Genomic DNA, 24,592 nt, shown 5'->3' on the forward strand with positions numbered 1-24,592 from the left:
CAGAACGTAGCAGATGACTCTGAACACACAGAGTTACTACTCTGATTATGTTTTCAGTTAAAGATAATCAGAGCACCTTTAAGGAGAAAACAGGCATAAAAAATCTTGCTGTGTGACTGAGGCTTTAGGAAACTGTTCACAATCTGTCCTGCTGGTTAAATCAATAAAACAGAGGAGAGGTTCAGCTAAAGCCTCGTTCCAAACCAGATCCAGACGTGATCTGGATGTTTCAGACTGGATTCTGTCTCCATGGAGGAGAAACTGACCTCCAATCCACTGAGGGAGAGAAGAAACATCTCAGTTTGTTGGTCTATCTGGTGGAAAAGCTTTAACTCCTGAGTCCAGAACAGAGAAGATCTCAGAGTCACAGTCAGCTGCCGTCCACTGCTGTTTCATAAAGCGTATCTGGAATATTTAAAAAGAAAATGCATCTTGGGAATCTGAAACAGCTAGCCGCAAAGCAGCCAATCCAGGAAGGCCACAGATGTTAGCTTCTGCAGCAGCGCTACGATGGTTTCCACTGAGCGCATCAGTGAAGATTAAGGTTTATTTAATGAACTGTTAAAACCGGTAAAAGCAGCGGCAGGTGAAGAGCTGTTGGCTGTTCACTGTGGAGTCTAATCCCTGGGAAAACCTGGGGTCAACCGGAGGAAAGCGCTGGACGGGTCACCAACCATCACAGAGGCCAACAAGACAGACTATCAGGAGCGGATAATTAAGCCTCCATGGTTTTGGATGTTGGATGAAACCAGAGAGACAAAGACATGCAAACCCCACCGAGGTTCAGACCCAGAGCCTGAAATCTGCCAGGAGCAACGACGGCACCAGCTGCAGACAAAACTGCCCAGTCAGACTCAAGAACTTCAGCAGGGAAAGTCGGTCACAGCCATTTGATCTGGAGGAACGTGTGTTTGTCTCGGTTTGAGCTTGAAGGGTTTACTCACCGTCTGCAGTCTTCTGGATGTGTGTGTTATCGTGTGTGTTTCAGTAGCTCCATTAGTTGACACCGATCACCGTTAAAGACTCTGCAGACAGTTCCTCTCAGCAACATCTGCTGCTCGGCACGTTTGACTTCCTGTCATCGGTTTGAGGGAACAGCGTGCAGCTGAAGGCGCTCGCCGCCCTGAAATGCTTTCTGCTGTTGGCCTCAGGGCAGATTGAGCTGCACCCAGTTTCAGGGTGGAGGTGTCAGGAGATGGAGGATGTTCAGTCAGAAAGTAAATCTGAGTGTTTTAAAGTCCAGGATGTGGTGAAACGTCTGTCTTGTTTTGTTTCCGCCTTCTCAGAAACTGGCAAGGCTCTCAGAAAGCTGCTGCAGGTAGTGATGCTCAGCTGCACAGGTTTTCCACCTGGACGCTCAGCCAATCACAGCTGGGGATACCAACAACCCCCGCCCCCAATAACCAGCAGGAACGGATGGAACCAGCAGGAACCAGCCTTAGTACTCAACGCAGACGGCACATGTTCGATTCCCGGTCTGGTGGCCTTTGCTGCATGTCTCATTAGATGTTGATTCTCTATCAAATAAAGGCCACTAGAGTTAACAAAACCTTAAAAAAAATTCAACAAGATGCAGCTAATGAGACGTAGCTATATGCTAACTGGTTGGACTCGAACCCACAACCTCTAAATCAGGGGTCTCAAACTCCAGGCCTCGAGGGCCACTGTCCTGCAGTTTTTAGATGTGGCACAGGTACAAAACACTGGAAGGAAATGGCTTAATTACCTCCTCCTTGTGTAGATCGGTTCTCCAGAGCCTTGCTAATGACCTAATTATTCTATTCAGGTGTGGTGCAGCAGAGGCACATCTAAAAGTTGCAGGACACCGGCCCTCGAGGACTGGAGTTTGAGACCCCTGCTCTAAATAATTCCTCCAGTTTCATCAGCCAGTGTTGTGGTCAAGACCACCGAACCCGAGACCGAGTCAAGACCAAGACCAGCACCCTGCGCTACATGACACGATAAAATGTGAAATATGATCAAAACTGCTTCTCAAATTCATCTGAAAGATTCACATTCCCATAAAAACACCTAGATATTAAATACTTAATAAATTTAAATAATATTAAAAGCAGAACAAACTCTTTATTCTTCCATCTCTGTGCTACAATCCGCAGTGGTCTCGTGCCATCCCTAAAAAGATAACACCCTGGGTGTTTGCCCATATTGCTCATGTCAGAAACCACAACTGTCTGCACTATTAAACAGCAATTGAGGCAATGCCCTGACGGTAAACAACGTTCAACTATGAACACTGACCAAGAAGCAACAAGCAAGAAGTAACCATGCACAAGGCGCTCATCGTGACTGTTCTCACCCTCTCTCCCACTACATGAAGCCAGGCAGTCTGACAACATGGCGTCATTACAGCTGCCACTTTGAACAAAACAATCAAAGAGCAATGAGCATGCTCTGCGTGCTCTTTCGTTTTTATGTTTTATTTATTTGCTAATAAAATAAATATAAACGCATATAATTAAATAAAATAATGATAGCTACTGCAGTGTACGCAGAGCATTACAAGAACAAAGAACGGCTCTCAGTAAGGCTCCAATCTGATATTCTTAGTAAAGATCCGTTCAGAACCAGATTGTTCCTGAATGTCACATCACTATATTACATACTTTTGGACAAGGAGTTGTCCCATATATGGGACACGTTAGTCAACATCTCCGCATAATAATTCACTGCAGTGAATAACCTTTTTCTTTTCATCACAAATGCTTATGTGTCTCTGTACAGCTAGCTTTGCTAACATCACGTCAACGGAGCTTACCTTCTTTTAGCTTCTTTTCACGTGATTGGTAAGTCACGTTATTGCTTGGATTTTAATCGGTGCGTTTTGCGTCCACTGAAAACAAAGATGTTAACAAATAAACTGAACAGAATGCTGTAAGTTTAGTGATATTTTCACAGTTGCGGTCTTGACTGTTCTTGAAATAAAATGCAGAGTCCTCAGCACCTGAGACTGAGACAAGACCGAGACCAAATGCGGTCGAGTCCGAGACCGAGACCATCAAAAAATGATCTCGAGAGCAAGATGAGTCCTACAACACTGTCATCAGCAGTTCAGAACCAAACACCTGAAGAAAGCTTCCAGGTAACAAACACTGTCAGCTTAGTTTAACATTATGTAGCTTAGCATATATTTTTTGCATATTTTGACTTAGCTTTGCTTGGCTTAGCTTATGTTTTCTTCATTGAACTTCTTACCAAATTTATCCTAGACTTTATTTAGTAATTTGTTGATTTTACCTTATATTTGCCTTAAATTAGCTTAGCTTATATTAGGATTGCTGGTGTTATCTGTGTTCAATTTATATTGACTTAGCTTAGCTTATCTTATCCTTTTATATGAAGTAGCTTATTTTATGTTTGCTGGTTTTGTCTGTGTTCATTAACTTATCTTGTCTTAACTTAGACAAACTTATTTTACATTAGCCTTTCGATTACTAGCTAAACATTTTTGCTTCCCTTGCTTTAGCTTAGCCTAGCTTGCCTGATTTTATTGTAGCAGTCTATCAGCCTGACTGACAACAGCAGAATCCAAATGCAGATTTAATCCTTTTAGTACCATTTTAATCTGTCGTTGTTCTCTGAATAAAATCAGTCATTTTTTATTTTAAGATAACTAGTTTCCACTTATCTGAAGCGGCTTCATGTTGGAGGGAAACAGCCGAATAGCCGAGCTCTGAGCCGGTTTGAAGGACAGACGGGAGAATCCCAGATAAACAGAGAATACAAACTGAATGCATAAATAGACATAAATCTATGGATGATGAAGAGTTCTCATCATCGGAAAGGATTTTGAATTTAAACAGCAGCAGAGACAAAAATCACCAAACTAGAGATGTAACCATCTGTACGAACTGACTGTCCTCGTCTGATTCTGTTGTGATAAAAATTAAACTTTTCCTAAACATTCAGCTTTGATTCGTGTTTTCCCAGATATTTGACATCAGACATCATTTTCTGGATAACAAACATTTCGATGTGAACCAGAGGAATCAGACTTCCTGTTAAAATGATTTTCTGTCTCTACAGGCTTCAGAGCCAGAAATAAACTGGAAGGAAAGTTTGATTCCTGCAGCGGAAAATGATTAAAACCTCTTAAGACAAGATGGCAGCCGTCCGTAATGTGAGCTGAAGTCGGAGTGACAGACCTTCATGGAGTCTTCAAGTCCCAAAAACACAGAAGGGCCTCCGGCAGTGAGCTGTGGATGTCATTATGAGGTGGAATTTCCCTTTAAATACACTTTGAGGAGGAGAGATTCCTGTGTGTGTGATTACAGTAATCAGAGAGCCGCTCCTGGCTGTCAGCAGCCGTTTGAAACGTTTCAGAAGAAGCTTCTGATGGAGAACGTTTCATCTCCTCGTGTTTCCCTTCAGCCTGACAGGCGTCGTCTTCACCCGTTAAAACTTTTATTTCTGCTTCTGAAAACCAGAAACTCTGAAGCACAGCAATAACAAATACCATCAGTAGCTAATATATTGATTTATGTGTTTGCTTTTATCTCCTCTGACATTATGATAAACGTCCATGCTTGGTTTTCATTTTCATATTTTCAGCTCTTCTAACTCTGTTTGCTTAAAACGAAACTAAAGTTTTATTCGTTGCATCCAATGACAGAAAAACTGTGAATTTGGCTGAACTTTATAACATGAGAGGTGAGTTTGTGGGCGGATCATGTTGGATGTTTAATAAAAAAATGAAGAATACAACTAACAAAACCCACAGGGAGACAGAGCAGAACAAAAACAGGGAAAATACGAGATCTAACAGGATGAGACGGGAGGAACCAGCAGGAGAAGAGATTAAAAACGGAAAGGTGAACAAAACAGCCGAGCTGGTTGGCTAACGGGTCACAGGTGGAGACAAAGAAATGAAGAATAACCAGAAACATAATTAAACCAGAGTAACAAGGAACAAACATAACTAGAAGCACAAAGAACTGAACCAAAGTAAGACAAAGCAGACTGGCCTAATCAAAGTATCAGACTAAAGAACACAGAATACTCAAACTAGAAATACTGAAAACAACCAAAGATGCTGACATCGACATTTCCTCTGACTGTAAACTGAAACCTGGTTCACCTGGATCAACCTGGGCAGAGCGCCTCACCCAGGAGAACGCTGGAACTGAACCTGCTGAGCCTCAGTCCGTTCTCCACCATCAAACTGTGACTTCCTGCCCCGAATCCACCAGCAGCCTCTGCCGCCGCAGAGCCAGGCTCAAGCTTCCAGGTAAATGAACTTTGACCTCAGGAGCTTTCAGACACACTGAAGGTCTTCTGACGGGAATCGAACCGTTTCTCTGTCTGACGAAGTTCGGACTGCTGACACAGCAAGACCTGATAAACCAAACCGAGAAAAATACTAAAAAATATTAAAATGAAAAATATAACAAAAATTTAAAAACAAAAAATATTAAAATGAGACTTCATGATAAACGCAGGAAGATCAAAAACTTCATGACCTCCAGAAAACAGCTGGACGGTGTCGGCCTGCATAGTGTGTGTGTGTGTGTGTGTGTGTGTGTTTCTCCAGATAATCTCTCCACACACAAAGACAGGAAGTCGCTTCTCACACATCGTTTATGAGCCAAAGTACTAAAGTCCTGGCAAACCCTTGTGACCTTTGACCCCACACACGCACCAAGGGTCCTTCTGTTCACTTTCATTCCTGGAGCGATAAGCAAACTCCCCTCAACGGCTTGTGAAGATGGATGACCTTTCAACTTTACATTCCTGGCTCTGATCTGCCCCCCGGCGTCTCGACAGCAAAAACGTTGGTTCTGACCTGAAACCGGACCGATTCATCAGGAAGAGTCAGCCGATGAACCGATCAGCGTATCGTCTCAGCTGATCCGCTGGACTCCAGCAGATCAGCCCAACAGAACATCCCACTGCTACAGCTGAGGTCAGAGGTCAACAGAAAAGAAGAGAGATGATGGCTTCCATGGCAGAAGTCTGAACCAGAACCAGTACTGACCCAAAACAAGCCAAGAGTTTCTCCTCTGAAGCAGAACAATGATCCACAGAAACCAGCAGAATGAAGGGTTGGGAATGGCCTAGTCAAAGTTTGAGCCCAGTTGAGATGTTGTAAAATGAGGTCAGACGGGTCGTTTTGGTTTTTACTTCAGTTTGATGATCGGACCATTCTGACCCATTCCTCCGGTTCAGTTCTGCCTGGTTCTGTTCAGTTCTTCCTGGTTCTGTTCAGTTCTTCCTGGTTCTGTTCAGTTCTTCCTGGTTCTGTTCAGTTCTTCCTGGTTCTGTTCTATTTTCTGCTCCTTCTGTCCTTCGGTTATAATCAGAGTTCTGCTGCGGCGCTCATGGCGATCCGGTCGGAGCGTTTGTCACAGCAGAAACATTGTTCTGAACTTTATCACCACAAACCAGGCAGCTTCCTGCACACACACACACACACACACACACACACACACACACACACACACACACACACACACACACACACACACACACACACACACACACACACATGCACAGTTGTGTTTGTGAACATTGCCCCCATGTTAATTGCAGAGTAAGGTCAAAAATGTAGCTGCTTTCGAGGTGTGTGTGTGTGTGTGTGTGTGTGTGGGTGTGTGTGTGTGCGTGTGTGTACGTGTGTGTGTGTGTGTGTGTGTGTGTTTGCGTGGTAACTATGGAAGTCAATATAACAGCATGGTGCTGTGTGTAATTACACCTCATTACTGTGTGTGTGTGTGTGTGTGTGTGTGTGTGTGTGTGTGTGTGTGTGTTGGTCCTGCTGACAGGAAGTCGCAGCTCACACAGAAACAGATCCAGACTGAAATAAATCCACTGACGGCGAGTCGGGCAGCAGCAGCTTCATAGGAAAACCACTCTGTCGTGTTTTCAGTCTGATAAGTGAAGCAGACGTCCAGCACCAGAACCCATCCAGCAGCACCAGAACCCATCCAGCAGCACCAGAACCCATCCAGCAGCACCAGAACCCATCCAGCAGCACCAGAACCCATCCAGCAGCACCAGAACCCATCCAGCAGCACCAGAACCCATCCAGCAGCACCAGGATCAGCTGCTGGGTCAGGAATGACGCTGTGACGGTTCGGGTCTCTGGCAGAGCTGCTCTGATTGCAGCTTTCTGGCTGATCGCCGATCAGCTGATCTGACCATTCTGACCTTTTGTCTGAAAAGTTGCTAAATGTGGCGTCGAAGTGGCCGAGCTGGTGGCAGTGGGGCGAGTGTCGTAAACCGCGTGGGTCTGTCAGTCAGCGGCTGCTTTTCAGATACGATCAGAGGTTTAGATCGGCTTCACATGTAGCAATAAGACTGAGGCCACACAGCCAACGTTAGCTAGCTAGTGTCGCTAACATCACCAGCTGACCTTTTTTGTGCATCATTTCCAAGTGACAATAAAAGTTTGAAGTACAACGTCCCGACTTTTACTGTGTGCTTTCTAATGGATGCTGTTCTTCAGACATATTCTTTGATTAAGTGAAGATTTAGCAGACATCTTCTGCTCCCAGACTACCAGAGCTAGCTGCTGTGGAGAATTATCCGTCTCCATGCTAAGTTCTTGATGTATGAGGCCGAAGAAGAGTCAGTGAGTTGAATTCATGAATTCCATTTAATACCAGATTGCAGCTGGTCCATAGTTCATGTGATCCTGAAGGGCTGGCAGAACAAAATGGTTTTTCCTTCTCTTTGTTAGCCTCTATGTAAGCTACACCCTAAGAGAGCTTTTCCTAGCCTGTCATTTCCTTTAGCTTTAGCTTTGCAACTAGCTAAAAAAAATAGAAGGAACCCCAGAATTATTTATTATTAGTTTGAATGAAAACGTAGTGAGGACATCCGTCTCCCTAACAGCTGAGTGGACGAAACATCAAGATGATGTTTGGAGTCAAACAGGAACGCTGCAACTGCTAAGCATGGTGGTGTCCCAGTTTACCTGAGTTACTGGGCGATCTCTGGCTGCCGCGCCGCGACCCCTCAGGCATGGTGTGAGGATTTGGAAGGGAGCAGAAACCTGGAGAGAAACAGGACAGAAACGGCGTTAGAGCCAACGGACGGCGTCTTCATCGTTCTTCATCACAACAGGAAACCAGAGGAAGCAGAAACCCTGAAAACGCCGCTGGCTCCACCGCCACGGACGCTCTCGCTCTCCCTTTGTGTGAAAAATGTGAGCACAGATGTAATGTTTGGCTGGAAGACAAGAATTCACTGTCTTCATATTACCCAGTGTGTGTGTGTGTGTGTGTGTGTGTGTGTGTGTGTGTGTGTGTGTGTAACGGCCTCCTACAAACTCATTGATACAGTTACAGTCTGACCCAGTTTGTCCACTGGACACAAACAAGTGTTCCTGCAGCTGTCCGCCTCGGTACCAGGGTTATGGGTCACAGTGGGGGAGCGGTCTGGGCGGTCCGGGCGGTCTGGGTGGTCTGGGCGGTCCGGGATGTCCTGGCGGTCCGGGCGGTCCGGGCGGTCTGGGCAGTCCGGGTGGTCTGGGCAGTCCGGGTGGTCTGGGCGGTCCGGGATGTCCGGGATGTCTGGGATGTCCGGGCGGTCCGGGATGTCTTGGCGGTCTGGGCGGTCCGGGATGTCTGGGATGTCCGGGCGGTCCGGGTGGTCTGGGCGGTCCGGGCGGTCTGGGCAGTCCGGGTGGTCCGGGCGGTCCGGGCGGTCTGGGCAGTCCGGGTGGTCTGGGCGGTCCGGGATGTCTGGGATGTCCGGGCGGTCCGGGATGTCTTGGCGGTCTGGGCGGTCCGGGATGTCTGGGATGTCCGGGCGGTCCGGGTGGTCTGGGCGGTCCGGGATGTCTGGGATGTCCGGGCGGTCCGGGTGGTCTGGGCGGTCCGGGATGTCCGGGCGGTCCGGGATGTCCGGGCGGTCCGGGATGTCCGGGATGTCCGGGCGGTCCGGGATGTCTTGGCGGTCTGGGCGGTCCGGGATGTCTGGGATGTCCGGGCGGTCCGGGTGGTCTGGGCGGTCCGGGATGTCTGGGATGTCCGGGCGGTCCGGGTGGTCTGGGCGGTCCGGGATGTCTGGGATGTCCGGGCGGTCCGGGATGTCTTGGCGGTCTGGGCGGTCCGGGCGGTCCGGGATGTCCGGGCGGTCCGGGATGTCCGGGCGGTCCGGGATGTCCGGGATGTCTGGGCGGTCCGGGCAGTCTGGGCGGTCCGGGCGGTCTGGGCGGTCCGGGATGTCTGGGCGGTCCGGGATGTCTGGGCGGTCCGGGCAGTCTGGGCGGTCTGGGCGGTCCGGGCAGTCTGGGCGGTCCGGGCAGTCTGGGCGGTCCGGGCAGTCTGGGCGGTCCGGGCGGTCTGGGCCCAGACCCTTTTGCTGCTTGGCAGGTTGCTGGTTGAAATCCCTTCGTAATCCTGGGAACACTCCTGCAGCAGATTTCTGACCCTCAGAAAAACAGAAAAGACTGAAACCAACACGAAGGTTCGGTTCAGTCCGTCCTCTTGGTTGATCCGGACCCGGCAGACAGTTCGCTCCACGGAACATGTTCATAAAAATCAGATCCAGCTTTGAATCTTCTGTATCTTTTGAAGCAGATTGAACTTCGGTCTGATAAAGGAGGTGAGGCCACCCAGGAAAGGCCAAGGACCAGAACCAGGACCAGGACCAGGACCAGGACCGGGCCAAGGACCAGGCCAAGGACCAGGACCAGGACCAGGCCAAGGAGCAGAAGGGACGGGAAGAATTTAAAGCATTTGGCATTCAAAGTCCAGGCCCGGTTTCAGGGTTCGGACCAGAACCAGACTTCATGAAAGAGTTCAGTGAAGTTCCCACAGCCTGGTCTGTCTGAACCCGAACATCCAGATCCAGTTTCACTCTGGTTGTTGGTGTCCCAGGTCTCTCTGTGGACTGTTGGGTCTGCAGCGCCGCGGCTAAGCCCCGCTAACGTTAGCACTGGATCAAAGACCAGGACCAGAATCAGAACCAGGACAGGGACCAGGACCAGGACCAGAATCAGAACCAGGACCAGGACCAGAATCAGAACCAGGACAGGGACCAGGACCAGGACCAGGACAGGGACAGGGACAGGGACCAGGACCAGGACCAGGACCAGAATCAGAACCAGGACCAGGACCAGGACCAGAATCAGAACCAGGACAGGGACCAGGACCAGGACAGGGACAGGGACAGGGACAGGACCAGGACCAGGACCAGAATCAGAACCAGGACCAGGACCAGAATCAGAACCAGGACAGGGACCAGGACCAGGACCAGGACCAGAATCAGAACCAGGACAGGGACCAGGACCAGGACAGGGACAGGGACCAGGACCAGAACCAGGACCAGGACCACAACCAGAATCAGAACCAGGACAGGGACCAGGACAGGGACAGGGACCAGGACCAGGACAGGGACAGGGACCAGGACCAGAACCAGGACCAGGACCAGGACCACGACCAGAATCAGAACAAGGACAGGACCAGGACCAGAACCAAGACCAGGGCCAGGGCCAGGGCCAGAACCAGGACCAGAACCAGGGCCAGAACCAGGTCAGGGACCAGGACCACGACCAGAATCAGAACCCCTGATCCGCATCACTTCCTCCTTTCCCCCCACCAAGCAGCCAGAACTCCCTGCCATCATCTGAACCTGATCAGAACCAGAACCAACACTAACTGGGTTTGGTCTCATAGTTCTGTTCGGGTTCCTGAGCTGAAAAACAACAAACATGAGATGCTAACATGTAGCTTCAGGGCTAAGTACTTCCTGTCTCTGAATCAGAACCAACTGATCGGGTCTTTATGAAGTTCTGCATTTACTTCATCTAACCTGAGGTGAGAGCGTGAAGGATGGTCGATTTATTGAGTCTCCACGCTCCAGAACCAGAACCACAGAAACATGCTGCTCATGTCTTTGTTCCAGAACCCAGCAGGACTTCCTGTTTGACCCGTTTCAGAACCGTTGAGGTGAAGAACTGAAGGCGCCTCCGTCGTTTCTGTGTTAGCTGAGGGGAGAAGCTGTTCTTGTTTAGAGCTGCGGGCCGGTTCTGTGGTCTGGGTTCAGAACCGGGCCGAGAGCGAAAGTGCTCCTCCAGCCTAAACACGAGGCTGGCGCTCCAACACCCTTCCTCCTGACAGACGTGGGCCGGGCCGCTGTGTGTGGTCCAGAACCAAAACTGGGTTTCTGCTGGTGCTGAGCGTTCTGATGCGACCCAGAACCTGGAACTTTCTGTGACGGATCGGACCTGAAATCTGAAGCCAGGTTCTGCAGGACGCGTTTCAGGGGTTCCTCTGGGGTCCGAACTCCAACCCTAACCCATCCATCGCTCTCTGACCCGAACAGGAAGAAGCAGAACCGCCACAAAGCCTCACATTCTCCATAGCAGAAGTACTGACAGCTGTATGAGAAAATACTTTAGTAAACATAAAAGTGCAGGTTGGACTGTTTAGTGAAAAAGTGTAAGTATTGAAATGGACTTAAATACAGAAAGAAAAACGTATTTTTACCTTCAGACTTATCGAAATGACTTTCGGTTAGTCTAAAATATTTTCAAAAAGTTCTAGTTGTACAAAAGACATTATTTTATTCTTTTGCTGACGACATGCTCTGTAGAAATTAAAAACAATACCGATACGGCTCAGTTCTTCAAACCTGAGATCATTTGAACAAAACTTTACATCACTGTCTATAATAAGTCTAACGAGCCGTCAGGAGTCACAGCCGCCTGCCAAACCTTTGAGGCCAACAGCTACGTTTCCTCCCACCAGCCGGCTCAGATCCGCCTCATGACGTAAAGACAGTACATTAAACTCTGCTGACTTATTTTATATGGGAATGTCCACCAGTTACAGCAGAAATAATAAAGTGATAGAAAACCTGATGCGGTTTCTTCCTCAGTGAGAGTCTGACACTGGGAGCAGCTTACTGGTTTCAGCAGCTGGTTACAAACCTGAGACCAGCATGGCAGATCTGAACTTTGACCTCAATATGGGAAATGTCAGGCTGATGGGAGGAACCAAAGGTAAAATAACCTGAACAGGTGATCAACTCTAAACCACTCTACCTTTTTACTCTCTATGTCATTTAAACACACCCGTTGCTGTGGCAACCACCTGCACTCCACAAACCGAAGAGATTACCGTATTTTCCGCACTATAAGGTGCACCTAAAAACCTTCAATTTCCTCAAAAGCCGACAGTGCGCCTTATAATCCGGTCCTTATATATGGACCAATATTGAGCCACAACAGGACTAGCATCTACAGTAAGCAGCCGCCGACTTCATTTTCGCCCGTAGAAGAAGAAGCGCGGTGCATGCTGGGATAGTTGTCAGAACGCTGGTTTGTTAATAAAGTCTGACTGACCTATCTACCTACCGACCGTCTACAATCAGGTCGTCTGCAGGTCGTTTAGCACCACGTTCTCCACCAACATGCTGTGGGCGAACGGAGAAGGGAGACCATCGTCCGGCCCGGCCCAGGAAGGCTCTCCTCACCGACCGGAGTCGGACTGTTTGGTTGACATTCCCTTTAGTGCAGCTCCATCTAGTGGGTGCATAATGTAACTCCAGCCTCTACTGTAGCGTCTATTCTGTGCGGCTTATAATGCGGTGTGCCTTATATATGAAAAAAGTTTTAAAATAGGCCGTTCATTGAAGTACAGTACGTTAAAAACGTTCAGTTCATTAGGATATCAGGTTCTCAGGCTGGATGTTTATTTTGTGATTATTAATAAGCGGTTGTTAATCAGTGATTATTAATAAACGCTCCCCAACACAGCAGTGGTTGATCAGCTGATTTAAACTGCTGCTCTGATGGTCAGTCGGTCTTTGAGTCCCTTTCTTATTTTCTAATGGAACCAAAACGCAAAGAATTGAACAAACACCTAGTTGAAACAATAATTACTGAGATTAATATTTTTGTTGGGTCAATAATTTGAAGACGTTTTGTTGATTTTTTTATTCTTTAGTTGCAAACGTTTCGGATCCCAGTGAATATTTTGATAAGTGCGTCAGAAGAGGACGGCCGGTTTCCCGCTGCCGAGACCGACGAACTGAGGACCTCTGAGTTACGACATTTAATTTCCCTTTGGGATCATTGAAATATTTGTATGGTAATTTGAATTTTGAACTCATTCTTTACTAATCGTTGTCTGAGCAACGATTAGTAATGGAGCCTCGTTTTTAAACATGAGGCTCCAGCATCTCTGAGTGACTTCCTGTGTTACTCAGGTTACAGTAACAAAGTACTTTTACTTTTTTCCTCTAAATCTCTGGCTGAAAGGCTGACAGATGCAAGTTGTGAAACTTTCCTCAGAGGGGAGCCATAAAGTGTGACCTTTGACCTCCCTGCACTCAGCCTGGAGGTCTCCTCAGTTTGTTTTCAGTTCTTTACACATTCAGGTTTGTTCTGTTTGAGGAGCCAAAGCAGGATGGAAACTGAATTTATAACCCTGTTCTGTGACCTTTGCAACTGCAGGAAGGTTACCGAGGCTCAGAAATATGAAAACAGACAAGATGAACCTCATGTTCATCGTTAGTAAGGGAGCGCAGCGCTAACTACAAAGCTGGCTAACCATAAAGCTCTAAGCATGAACAGTTCCACTATCCCTAAAGCGCTACACCAATATGCTATTTAGCTAAAAGCTAATGCTAAAGCGGTACACCAATATGCTATTTAGCTAAAGCTAATGCTAAAGCATTACACCAGTATGGTACTTAAGCTAGCTCTTATACATTTTACCTACATGCTAATTGGCAGAAGCTAATCATGGAGGATCTCTAACTTTCTCCACACAGGATGGGATTTGAACCAAAGACCTTCTTGCTGTGAAGCAACAATGCTAACCATGTTAGAGCTTATAAACCCAACAGAACTACAAATCCTAGTTAGTACCATGATGAATGCATTTATTTTTCCGCTGAATAAAATGTACTAAAGGAGATTTTTTTCTAGATACACATCTTCTCCACTTTCTCAATAACAAACCCGGTTCTGCCCGAGGTACCAGCAGAACCGGAACCGTTCATTCAGTTGGCAGGCAGGAAACTGAGGCTGAAACATGTCAGACAGAACGTTCTAGAAATCCAGCTGAGAAAATGAAGATTTCCACAGAGAGGTTCAACACAATGAGACAAAAATAGATCAGCCTTCAGTCTGCTCTGTTTGCTCTAGCTCTATTGTCCTGTGATGAATTCTGGGAAATGGAGTCGTCTCAGCGGATAGTTGGACATCAAGATGAGACTCCATAAATGTGTCAGCAGGACACATTTATGTGTGTGAGACACACACATCACAGCGTCACTCTGACAAGTTAAAGCCTGTTTTCTCCATCATTCTGGTCATGAAGTCACAGTTTCTCTGCTTCCTGGTGCAACATGCAGTGATGTTGTAACGTTTCTGTCGCTGCAGGGACTGAAACATAAATCTGTCAGTCTGGAGCTGCTGACTTCACATTACCTTCACCTGCTTTTGATCCCAGAGCTTTTTTTCATTTTTCCTGAAGCACTGACTCTGTCGGGACTCAAACCCACAACCTGTGCCTCTCTCCTACAGAGCGAGAAGGCCAACGCGCTGTCCGCTGCGCCAGAGCCTGCACAAATGTTTCCATGTGAAAACGTGGGACTTTATGCGTCACATTCCAGGAACGAAGTGAGAAACGGTTTGTTCCTTCAGATGGTCATTCAGAGAACTGACTGTAAAAAATGACACGTTATCATACCTGATATTTATTTCTGACTCAAGCTTGACGTCCATTTTAGATTTGATTAAAGATGCTTTGACCCATTTGGGATTCAAACCATCGACCTACTGACCTCCACAGGTCAAGCTGTCATATAGGAGTTAAAACAAGCATGGGTCTAATTTTAAACCAGCTTTTCTCAGCTGCTGTGGAGCGAACGCGCATGTTTACTGCGTGTTTCTGTGCATTTGTGCCGCCATGTTGTGTATTTTTTCCTGCATGTTGTGTATGTTATTTATGTTGTTTACCGAGCGGCTCTGGGCCAGAATCGCTGTGGTATCCAGCTGTCGCCGGACTCACACACACTGACACACTGTGCGTCACAGCAGAGCCTGTGTCTAACCTCAGAAGATGCTAAATTGTTGGACTAATTATTATAAAGAGCAAACAGTGGTAACCCAGGAAACTACCCTCCCACATCCCATAATTACAGGCTAAATATTAAAAGAGCTTCCAAATAGTTGAGATGGTTGGGGTGTGTTTGGTTCTGCTTGGCTCCTAGAGTCTGGGTCGGAGCGGACCGGAAACACTGGAGCAGCTTCAGCTCCAGATATCAGGATTTACCGGAACGCCGGAGGACAACGGCGCCGCTGGGATTCGAACCCGTGAATCACATCATCAGGCCAGAAGTCCAGCAAGTTTCCACTGAGCTGCTGATTCTGACAGACCGCAAATTTAATATAAATAAAATACAGAAAACGTTGGAAATGTCGAAATTTGGGTTCTGAATTTGTGAAAATCGACAACATGGCAACAAAATAACAAGCATCCAACTGAGAGGAGAATGAAACTGATGTTAGATATTCTGATGAACATGAAACCTAAAGTCCAGCTACGTTCACTCAACAGGCTAATCCGATTTCATCTCATCCGTCTGAACGGACAGATTCTGATCTTTTCACCCAAAAAATCAATTTGTGCCTCTTCCGCTAAATCTGGTCTGATCTGAACTGTCATGTTGCATTTTATCCAATTTTTACATGCAGAATTATGACATGCACCATAATTCTGAAGCAGAAGAAGAAGGACGATAAATCAGGACAATGGTTGAAGGAATTGTTGCCGATACTTTGGATGGAGCGAATCAACGTTAATTCAACCCGTTTACGGACCAGCAGAGCAGGGATCCAGGGATCTTCATTTTTCTGAATGAGTAAGTACGCTGCTGTTTTCACTGGTAAATAAAAGCGGATGTGTTTTGATGTGACAGCGTGTCACTTCCTGTTTCACTCTCAACCTTACTATCAAATTGCTGAGTCAGAGGATCGTCAGCGGTTGCCAGATCTCGCTAATTTAACGTCTTTCATTTGCTGCAAACATCGGCCGTTTTCTGTCAGATCGGATGATAAATCACATCCTGTGTTTTGAGCTTTGAATTTGTTTAATCAAATTACTGAAACATTTAATGATCATAAGTTAAACTGGATTCTTGTCTTGTGTTTTGTTGTATGATGGAGGCGCAGCGACCTAAAACAGAACCTGAACCCAAACAGATGGAGACGACACCAACGTTCAAAGTTTGTGTGCAGAAGTGAAAGTGCCAGGTTTCATTGGCGTCTAAATATGGAGACCCTGCAGTGGGAGCATAAATCATGTCTGTGATTGAGTTTGGAGCGTAACCTCTGGATCTCTGCTCAGATTCACCAAGCAGCAGGAGAAGCTGCTTCCTGTTTATCATAAAAATTCTCCTCACGCTCCTCATCCTTCACCCGTCAGAGCCGGCATGACTTTGGTCAAAGTTGCTCTCATGATTCCTGGAACGGCTGGTTGCTTCCAGTGAAGTCAGAGATGAGGAGGGTGATAAGGAGGATTTGGCCTTTTAAGGAGAAGAGAACCAAACGCCTCATTAATTATGATGTGATCATTATGCTTTGATATTCCACTTTCTGTTTGATCGCAGATCAGGTGGAAGCGTCCAGCAGAGACAGCGAAGGACAACAATTCAAGCGCCTCATTGGCCGGAGCCCAGGAAGCAGAATCAGAATAAAATCAGCTTCTGTTGCCTGAGGCTGCAGGCCTTTGGTTAGGAGACGATGAAAACGCCGAGTCCCTCTGCACATGGAAGCATGAGGAGAGGTCAGGGGTCACAGACACTCTGCATTCTGGGACGTCATGATGCGTTTACTGACCTCATGATTAAAATGTGGGATGTTTCTTCTGAGTAAATACGGAACGGGGAAGGAGAACCTGAACACACCGACACATTTGCATCCCGATACGATGCGTTCATTGACCTTCGGCACACAGAGTTCTGTTACTGCATGAAGGAACCATCAGTTGAACAGTTCTCAGCTGACTTGCTCACTTGTCTCTATTTTCTATGAATCATTCAGACGTAAAAAGCAGCGCTGTGAAGAAAACAGCAGAACGAACTTTAAATCGATTCTTACTGTTTCTTAGAAAACGTTAAGGAATAATCTCAGGGTTGGTTCCCAAAGACAACGACTTAAATGCGTTTCTGGTTTCTTTCAGCACTGAACAGTGAAAACAGTCAAACTTTGCTCTAAAACAGACATCAACAACAAACAGAATTAGAAATCTTTCCAAATATGTTCAGGCAACCAAAGTTGCCTCCATATTGCCCTACAGGATGATGAAGCTTTAGGACAGTTTGGGTTGAACACTGACAGCAGCAGCAAGACCATGGTTGTGGGTTCAAGTCGATGTTTTTGACCCCAATAAAAAGCTTTTTAAAAAATTATGTTCAAATTTAACAAAACCTCAAAAGTGACGAACCAAATTCAGATCCTTACGGCCGTCAAAGGAACCACATGACCGCTTTTATTGAAGGACATGCAGATAAAAACATGTTTGTTAAAAGTAAAGATGAGGATCCAGAGTTGAATTATGAGTCAAATCCTGAATGTTTATTTGTGTGAAAAGGTCCAGAACAGCAGAGTGACGAATCAGAATCAGCTCTTTGGTCAGGCTCCATTAAACCATTAAAATATACTTCATACAGTAGAACCAGACCACACAACCTCAACACTAAAAGGCTTTAAAAAACAGACACCGCTAGGTTACCTTAGCCTAGCTGATTTTAGCCTAGGTAAGCTAAATTTACCATATCTTAGCTTAGCTTTCCCTAGCTTACCTTGGTTATGTTTATCTGACCGTAGTTTAATTTACCTTAATTTTACTTAGCAAACTTTATTTCAATCTAAATGTGTTTAGTTTAGCTAATGGTAGATTATTTTAGCTAAACTTGGCTGATTTTAGTTAATCTTAGTTTACTTTAGAATAGCCACCTTATTTTGCCTTCCTACTTTAACTTACTTAATTAGCTTAGCGTAATTTCTGGCATAATTTAGTTTATTTTAGAATAGTTTAGTTTACTTAAGATAATGTTAGCTTATTTTACCATAATTCAGCTGACTTTATATTTGGTTTAATTTGTCTGTTACTGTATTTTAGCTTCTTCATTCATCTTATCTAAGTGTAGCTGACCTTAGCTTGGTTTGTTTTAGCATAGCTTAGCTTATTTTAGATTAGCTTAGTTTACTCTAGGGAAGGTTAGTTTATTTTAGCATAATTTCACTGACTTTGAGTTAGCTTAGTTATTTCGGTTTATCTTTAGCTTATCTGATCTTAGCTTAGCTGAATTCAGTTCATCTAAGTTATGATTGGTTAATTTCTGCTTCATGTAATCAGACAGTAAATCTATAAACTCTTTTTATGACAGATCTAATCTTTAGTTCTTTTATTTGTTTTCCCTTCTGATAAGTTGGAGGCGTTTTTGTGCTAAGCTAACGGTAGCGCTGCTGTTTCCTCTGTATGAATGAACATTGATCTGTGTGAACATTAAACTCTCCGTTGGACAAATGTTGTCGTTCCTCCTGGGAGTCTGTTCTATAAAAATCTTTGTTTTCCTTCGTCATGGAGATGAAATCATCAGATTTTCTGATTTTGGACGTGTTTTTATTTCTTAAAGAGCGTCTCAGAGGATTTCAGGCCTGAAACTTCCTTGTTTGCTGACAGATGTTTGCTCAGTGTTGGAAGCTGCCTGTCGTGTTTTTGTTTTAATAACTCCCACATCAGTCGGTTTCTGCATATTGGAGCATTTTTTTTATTATTTTGACCAAAAGCAGTCGCAGCTCCTCTGAGGAAGACTGTGGATCTTCGTCTCATGTTGTTTTCTGACATTCCTGGATTCTTCGTCTGTGTGAGAACTTTTGTTTTTAAAAGAAATGTTTGAAAGATGAGCCAGAGAGGCCAAACAGGATGACGGTCAGATGAGACCCCCCCCACACACACACACACACACACACACACACACACACACACACACACACACAGCCATGAGGAGTGAAACCGGCCTGACAGAAACAGCCATGAAGGTAGAGCTGAGGCCCTAAAAGGAAAACGTCACGGATTCACCTGAACTGAAACTTTAAACAGCTTTGAAACAGCAGAAAGCGCTCAGCGCGCCCCCTACAGGCGCTGAAACACATTACAAGTAAAGAACTGTTGATGGTTCAAATCTGAAATTATCAAACTTTTTAATCTGCAAGACATCTTTCAGGAGGATGACCTGAGGACTGACCGGAAGCCAGAATGCTTCGTCATCATCATCATCCAGAACAAACTTTTCATTATTTTATGTCATATTTAAATCAGGGTCATATTTAATACATAATAATCAGGACTCAGTGGGGAAAGTTCCCTCTGTGTGGAAAGCAGCGCGATAAAACCAGGTTCGGATGGGACCTCACCTCGGAGCCGGACCGGACCGGACCGGAGACATGGACCGCCCTGCTGCTCGGTTCTCCCGGTATTCCTGCGGATCCACAGGTCGCTCCAGGAAAAACGCGATCCCGAACCAGTCACAGCCCCAGTCCGTCCAGTAAACTGGGTCAGCTGTTACCCAGCAAAGGCAAACAAAGAATCCATTCGAAACCAGTCCAGCTCACGAAACCACAGACCGGCAGAAGTTCGGTGAACGGAGGAAAGGAACCAGAACCAGCGGGCTGGAGATGAGGAGCTGCGAGCGGCGAACAGAGGGAGGGGAGGGGGTGGACCCGTTAGGAGCTGGGGGGGGGGGGGGTCCAAACTCTGGCTGGGAGAAAGGAGAGACGGTTCTGACAAACTTCCAGCTAGAACTCCTCAAGAATCTGCAGATTTTACAAGTTTACAGAAACTGGAGCAGAAAAACTGATGGAGCAAAGACTGCATGGATCCACCGGATCCACCGGAACCACCGGAACCGTGCATGCTGTAGGGGAGCAGATCCAGTCAGGAGGTTGAAGCTGCAGAAAAATGAATCCACTGGATCAGAAAGAATCAAAATCAGACAGACAGACTCTGACTGTCAGCGCTGATGTGTTTCCAGAGTTTTTCCTCTGACTCAGCGGCTGCAGGGAGCATCAGACTCCAGCTGCTGAGTCACATGGAGGTCGCCATGACAACCAGGTGTGCAGCCAAAGAGCAGGAAGTGGGACGCTGCTGTCCCTAAGTCTTCCTTGGAGGTCAGAGGTCAAGTGGGGTTTCTAAGGGCCAGAACCGAATTAATGGAGCACATCTCCATGGCAACGCCTTGACAAGTCCAGATGAAGCTCCAATCCTTGGATTCCAGGAAGTTTCCAGGCGGCTGAGTGGAAGATAAACCTGTTTTATTTAAAAAATAAAATAAAATAAAATAAAACAGACAAGGAAATATGAAAACATAAAAAATTACATGACAAAATATTTTTAAAATAAACATTGAAGTGGAACAAATAAAAGATCCACAAACTTTATTAACAAAAATATACAAAACAAGATAGGAAATAAATATGACAAGTAAAATGAAATAAAATAAGAGAGAAAAAACTTTTTAATTGAAACATTTACATTTTTATATAAAAATAAAATAAATATGGAAAAATATGGAAAATAAAAGGAAGATCAACAAGATTATATATATATATAATCTTGTTGATATATAATTATTTATATATATATATATATATATATATATATATATATATATATATATATATATATATATATATATATATATATAGACTCTAGTTGCCTTTGTTTTACAATACATTGATAGGAGAGATGATGTGCACCAAAGGTCAAAGGTCAACAGACCAGGACTAGAACTCATGACCTCCTCATCGAGGAATTATTATGTAGTAGATAAAAAAATTAAATAAACACATAAAAAAAGATTCAGAACCTTATAGTACTTTTTTAAATTTATGTAAAAGATGATAAAAAAACCCTCAAAGAAATTAAAAATGAGAAAAACTTACAGAAAACAAAAACAAAAGAAAATCCACAAATAAAAAACAAAAGTTTCAACATGTGGAAAATGTTTGAGAGAAAACATCTGCAGACCTGATCTGATTTAAAAGCGGCAGATGAAATGTTTTAACACTTTAATTTATTTGATCATTCCGATTCATGTCTGCAGGCCTACTGAAGCTAAAATCAGAAAAAACTCCAAACAGAAACATTCTGTAGCACATCTGTTCCAACCAGTTTGCCCATGTGAGACACACACACACACACACACACACACACACACACACACACACACACACACACACGCACACACAGATGGAGAAAGTGTCAAACAGTGCGGGTCAACGGAGCCGGCTGGCACCATCCGCTCTGTGTTTTTCCAAACTCAGACATTCCTCAGCTCACTTTCCTCCCAACAATTACCCTCCAGACTGTCGCTGTGTTTGTGTTGCCTCTTCAGCAGAGGTCAGAGGTCATCAGGAAACAAAAGGGAAACCGTGGCAGCTTTACATTCTGGACACAAAGTCTTGGAGCGTCCATAAACCTCTGTGGATCGGCTGTACGACAGTCGGAGAGGTTCATTTTCAGGTCCATTCAGATCCAAACCTCAGACTGAACACAGGAACCGGGTCCTTCACCGTCATGTTTTATTCTCAAACTGCAGCCTGGAAAACACACAGCTTCATTCAGTCTCCCAGCAACCAGTACAGCCAAGCATAGGTGCAGTTTGGAGGTGTGTGCTCCTACCTGCAGTCCATTTCTGTTTCCTGACGAACGAACCGTTAACACACACTTTAACACACTGTCGGTGGCGAGCTGCTGGATAGTAGCCACAGCTGCCCTGGGCCAGTCCGACAGAGCAGAGGCTGCAATGAAGAGCGCCCCCTAGCCCTTGGACCAACACCAGCAGGCATGGCGAGTTAGTGTCTTGCTCAAGGACACAACTACGGAAACAGACAAGGTTTCAAACCAGAGACAAACTCCTACCTCCATCGCCACAATGTCTTGGTAATGCTAAGCGCTAAACTAGCACGGCAGTTAGTGGAAGCTAATGCTAAAGCGCTAAAGTGCTAGTTCAGTTCAAAATACGTCCGCGCGCCTTGACAGACTACAGCATGTTCTATAATGAGATATTGTGTTTATGTTTATAGTTTATATCTTATCTACTGTCTGTTTTTGGGGAAGAAAGAATGCAAGGAAAGGAAATGAAACTGCTGCACAAACAGCCTTCAAAATAAGAGCATGAATATAAAATTCTAACTACTTCAAGAATTTGTAAAAGCCAAATAACCTGAGTTTACAGAGGTCAACCCAGATGTTGACCTCTGTTGTTTACCAAACAACAAAGTAAGTTAGCACTTTAGATTTTATCCAGAACATTAACAAAGGGGAAGCTAACAGTGCTAAATGTTTTCAACATTAGCAAAAGAGCTAAAGTGCTAAATAAAAAAATTAGCTCCTCTGTTAGCACATTAGCAGAAGTGTGCCCACCACAGGTGACCATGCTGAGTCACTGAATGAAATGAGGGAACATGAAGGTTTTCTGCTGAGTTTATTTCCTTGTTAGGATTAAATTTAGGCTCAATAAGAAAATAAATTCTGAAACACATTTTCCCCTGGTGAATCTCTGCCTCGGTCTGATCACCACTCTCATGCTCAGCTGATAAATCCCATGAGTTTATGAGAATTATTATTGTGGGAGAAGACTGGTCAGGTTTGCTCTGGTCGGGTTTGCTGCTGTGAAACGTCTGTTTTCTTCTCCTTCAGCCTGGACGGGCTCTCATCTGGATCAGAACCTCAGTCAGAACCTCAGTCTGGACCTGCAGAGCAGCAGCTTCACCAGCAGGTTTCCCCGCTGATATTCCATCTCCAACGGCCGACCACATTTCCACTGCTAATGACACGGCGGCGGCCATGTTGGCTCGGCCAGCGTCTCATTACTGGATATCTGAGAAACGGCGGCGGACCGGAGCGTCTCCGTCTCCGCTCCTGTGGGAAAAGCGTCAGCTGGTGTCTTCTCTGCAGAAATCAGTAATCACTGTTTAATGGAGAAGACTCTAAGAGATGCCTCAAAGTTCCTCCTCATGTTTCCGATCCCAAATCAGCTTCTGTTCGCCTGAAACCTCCTCAGCGATCTGAACTGAACCACAGAGCAGCAGCTAAACGGCTCCAGTTAAATACCAAATGGTCAATAATGAGAAACAAAGTCAGGTACAGCATGTTATCAATTCGTTTATGTCACAATTTCAACCTAAATATTTAATTAACAAGCTAAAAATTTAGCTTCAAACTAAGTATTTTTGCTAATTAAATTTTTAGCTTTAGCATTAGCTTCTGCTAATTGCTGTATTTCGATGGCGCTTCATCGTTAGCAGAGCTAAATTCATGATTAGTGTTTCAGGGCTAGCACCAAGTAGCTAGCGGCGTTCACCTCCGTCTTTATTCTCAGGCTTTTATAGATTTTTATTTGTGTTTTTGTAAACCATGCAGCTGTAACTGAAACGTGATTTATCTGGTGACTTCCCTTCCTATTATACAGGCGCACACAGCGCCACCTTCAGCTTATCTCCATGGTTACTGCATCATTTTTCATAATAACGGTTCAAATTGTTTTATCTACTTTCTGAAGGACTTATGATCAGGCCTGTGATAGAAGTGGAACCAGGCTGAGTTTCTGGTTTGGGTCAGGCCGCTTCATTCTCAGCGTTTCTGTGGTTTTCAGTTTTAATGAGTTTCAACGTTTAGATGCTGCAAACAGCTGATTGGTCAAACATCTGCAGCTCACCTGCACACACAGCTGAGGAGCCCGTCTTTACGGAGCACTTTGCTTGGATCGGTCGGTAAAAAGCTGCAGATTTTCTTCATTAAATCTGAATTCTGCGTGCGTCGTTTTACGGTCTTTAATTAGGCCGCCGAGCCGAGCTTCAGGCCCTGCTGCTTATTACAGACTCACGCTAAACGACTGAGCTCCAGTCTGGCCTAATCTCTCCCCATCTCTGCCAATAAGCACTTACAGCTGTGGTATGCGGTGTGTGTGTGTGTGTGTGTGTGTGTGTGTGAGACTCCATCAGGACCTCCAGGGTGAGGACTCTCAGTCCGGTCTTTCCTTTGGGTTCGCAGCTCACCGGAGCTCCTTGCAGCCAGAGTTCAGGTCTGGTTCTGGTTCTGGTTCCTCACAGGTCAGGCTCTGGTGTGTGTGTGTGTGTGTGTGTTGGTTTAGTTGTGGTTTCTGGACCTGGACCAGAGCAGCGAGCCTCAGAACCACAAACATCACGCTGGCCGGGAGAGAGAGAGAGACGCTGAAGGAGGAATTCAGTTTCTGAAGGACGGAGCAGGAAGACCCAGAAAACTGGAAAAAAGAGAGAAAAACCGAAAAAATACAAAACAAAATGACCCTCCCCTGCAGCTGAAGGGAGGATCTACATGTAGGGGGCGCTGTACACCAGGTGACCCAAAAACTCTTTCATTAATCTAATACTGTTTATCTGCAGCTCTGAACATCTTCACCTCATTTCTCAAGTCTTCCTATAGATACTCAGTCAGATTCAGGCCTGGACTTTGACTAGGCCGTAGGAATGTGTTTTGATCTAAACCTTCCCATAATATGTGCAGGAAAGTGAAGCTGCAGCTCAGTCTCAGGCCTTCAACCCTGCCCTCCCATAGCATGGTGCTGC

The 24,592-nt window shown here is 45.4% G+C and overlaps 1 protein-coding gene across 1 annotated transcript in view; it reads right to left on the minus strand.

The window, feature by feature from the left end:
• The window catches only part of plekhg2 (pleckstrin homology domain containing, family G (with RhoGef domain) member 2), a 65,368-nt gene extending 45,721 nt beyond the window's left edge, over positions 1-19,647 (minus strand). The window contains exons 1-2 of the mRNA XM_088011512.1: positions 19,400-19,647; positions 7,934-8,011 (exon numbers count right to left, since the gene is read on the minus strand). Of these exons, the coding sequence (XP_087867638.1) occupies positions 7,934-7,982 (49 nt within the window). The 5' untranslated portion in view covers positions 7,983-8,011; positions 19,400-19,647. The remainder of the gene's footprint in view (positions 1-7,933; positions 8,012-19,399) is intronic.
• Between the last annotated feature and the right edge of the window lie 4,945 nt (positions 19,648-24,592).

Source organism: Poecilia mexicana, unplaced genomic scaffold, assembly GCF_051168715.1.
Source record: "Poecilia mexicana isolate PSO_F unplaced genomic scaffold, ASM5116871v1 scaffold_13, whole genome shotgun sequence".
Classification (NCBI taxonomy): Eukaryota; Metazoa; Chordata; class Actinopteri; order Cyprinodontiformes; family Poeciliidae; genus Poecilia; species Poecilia mexicana.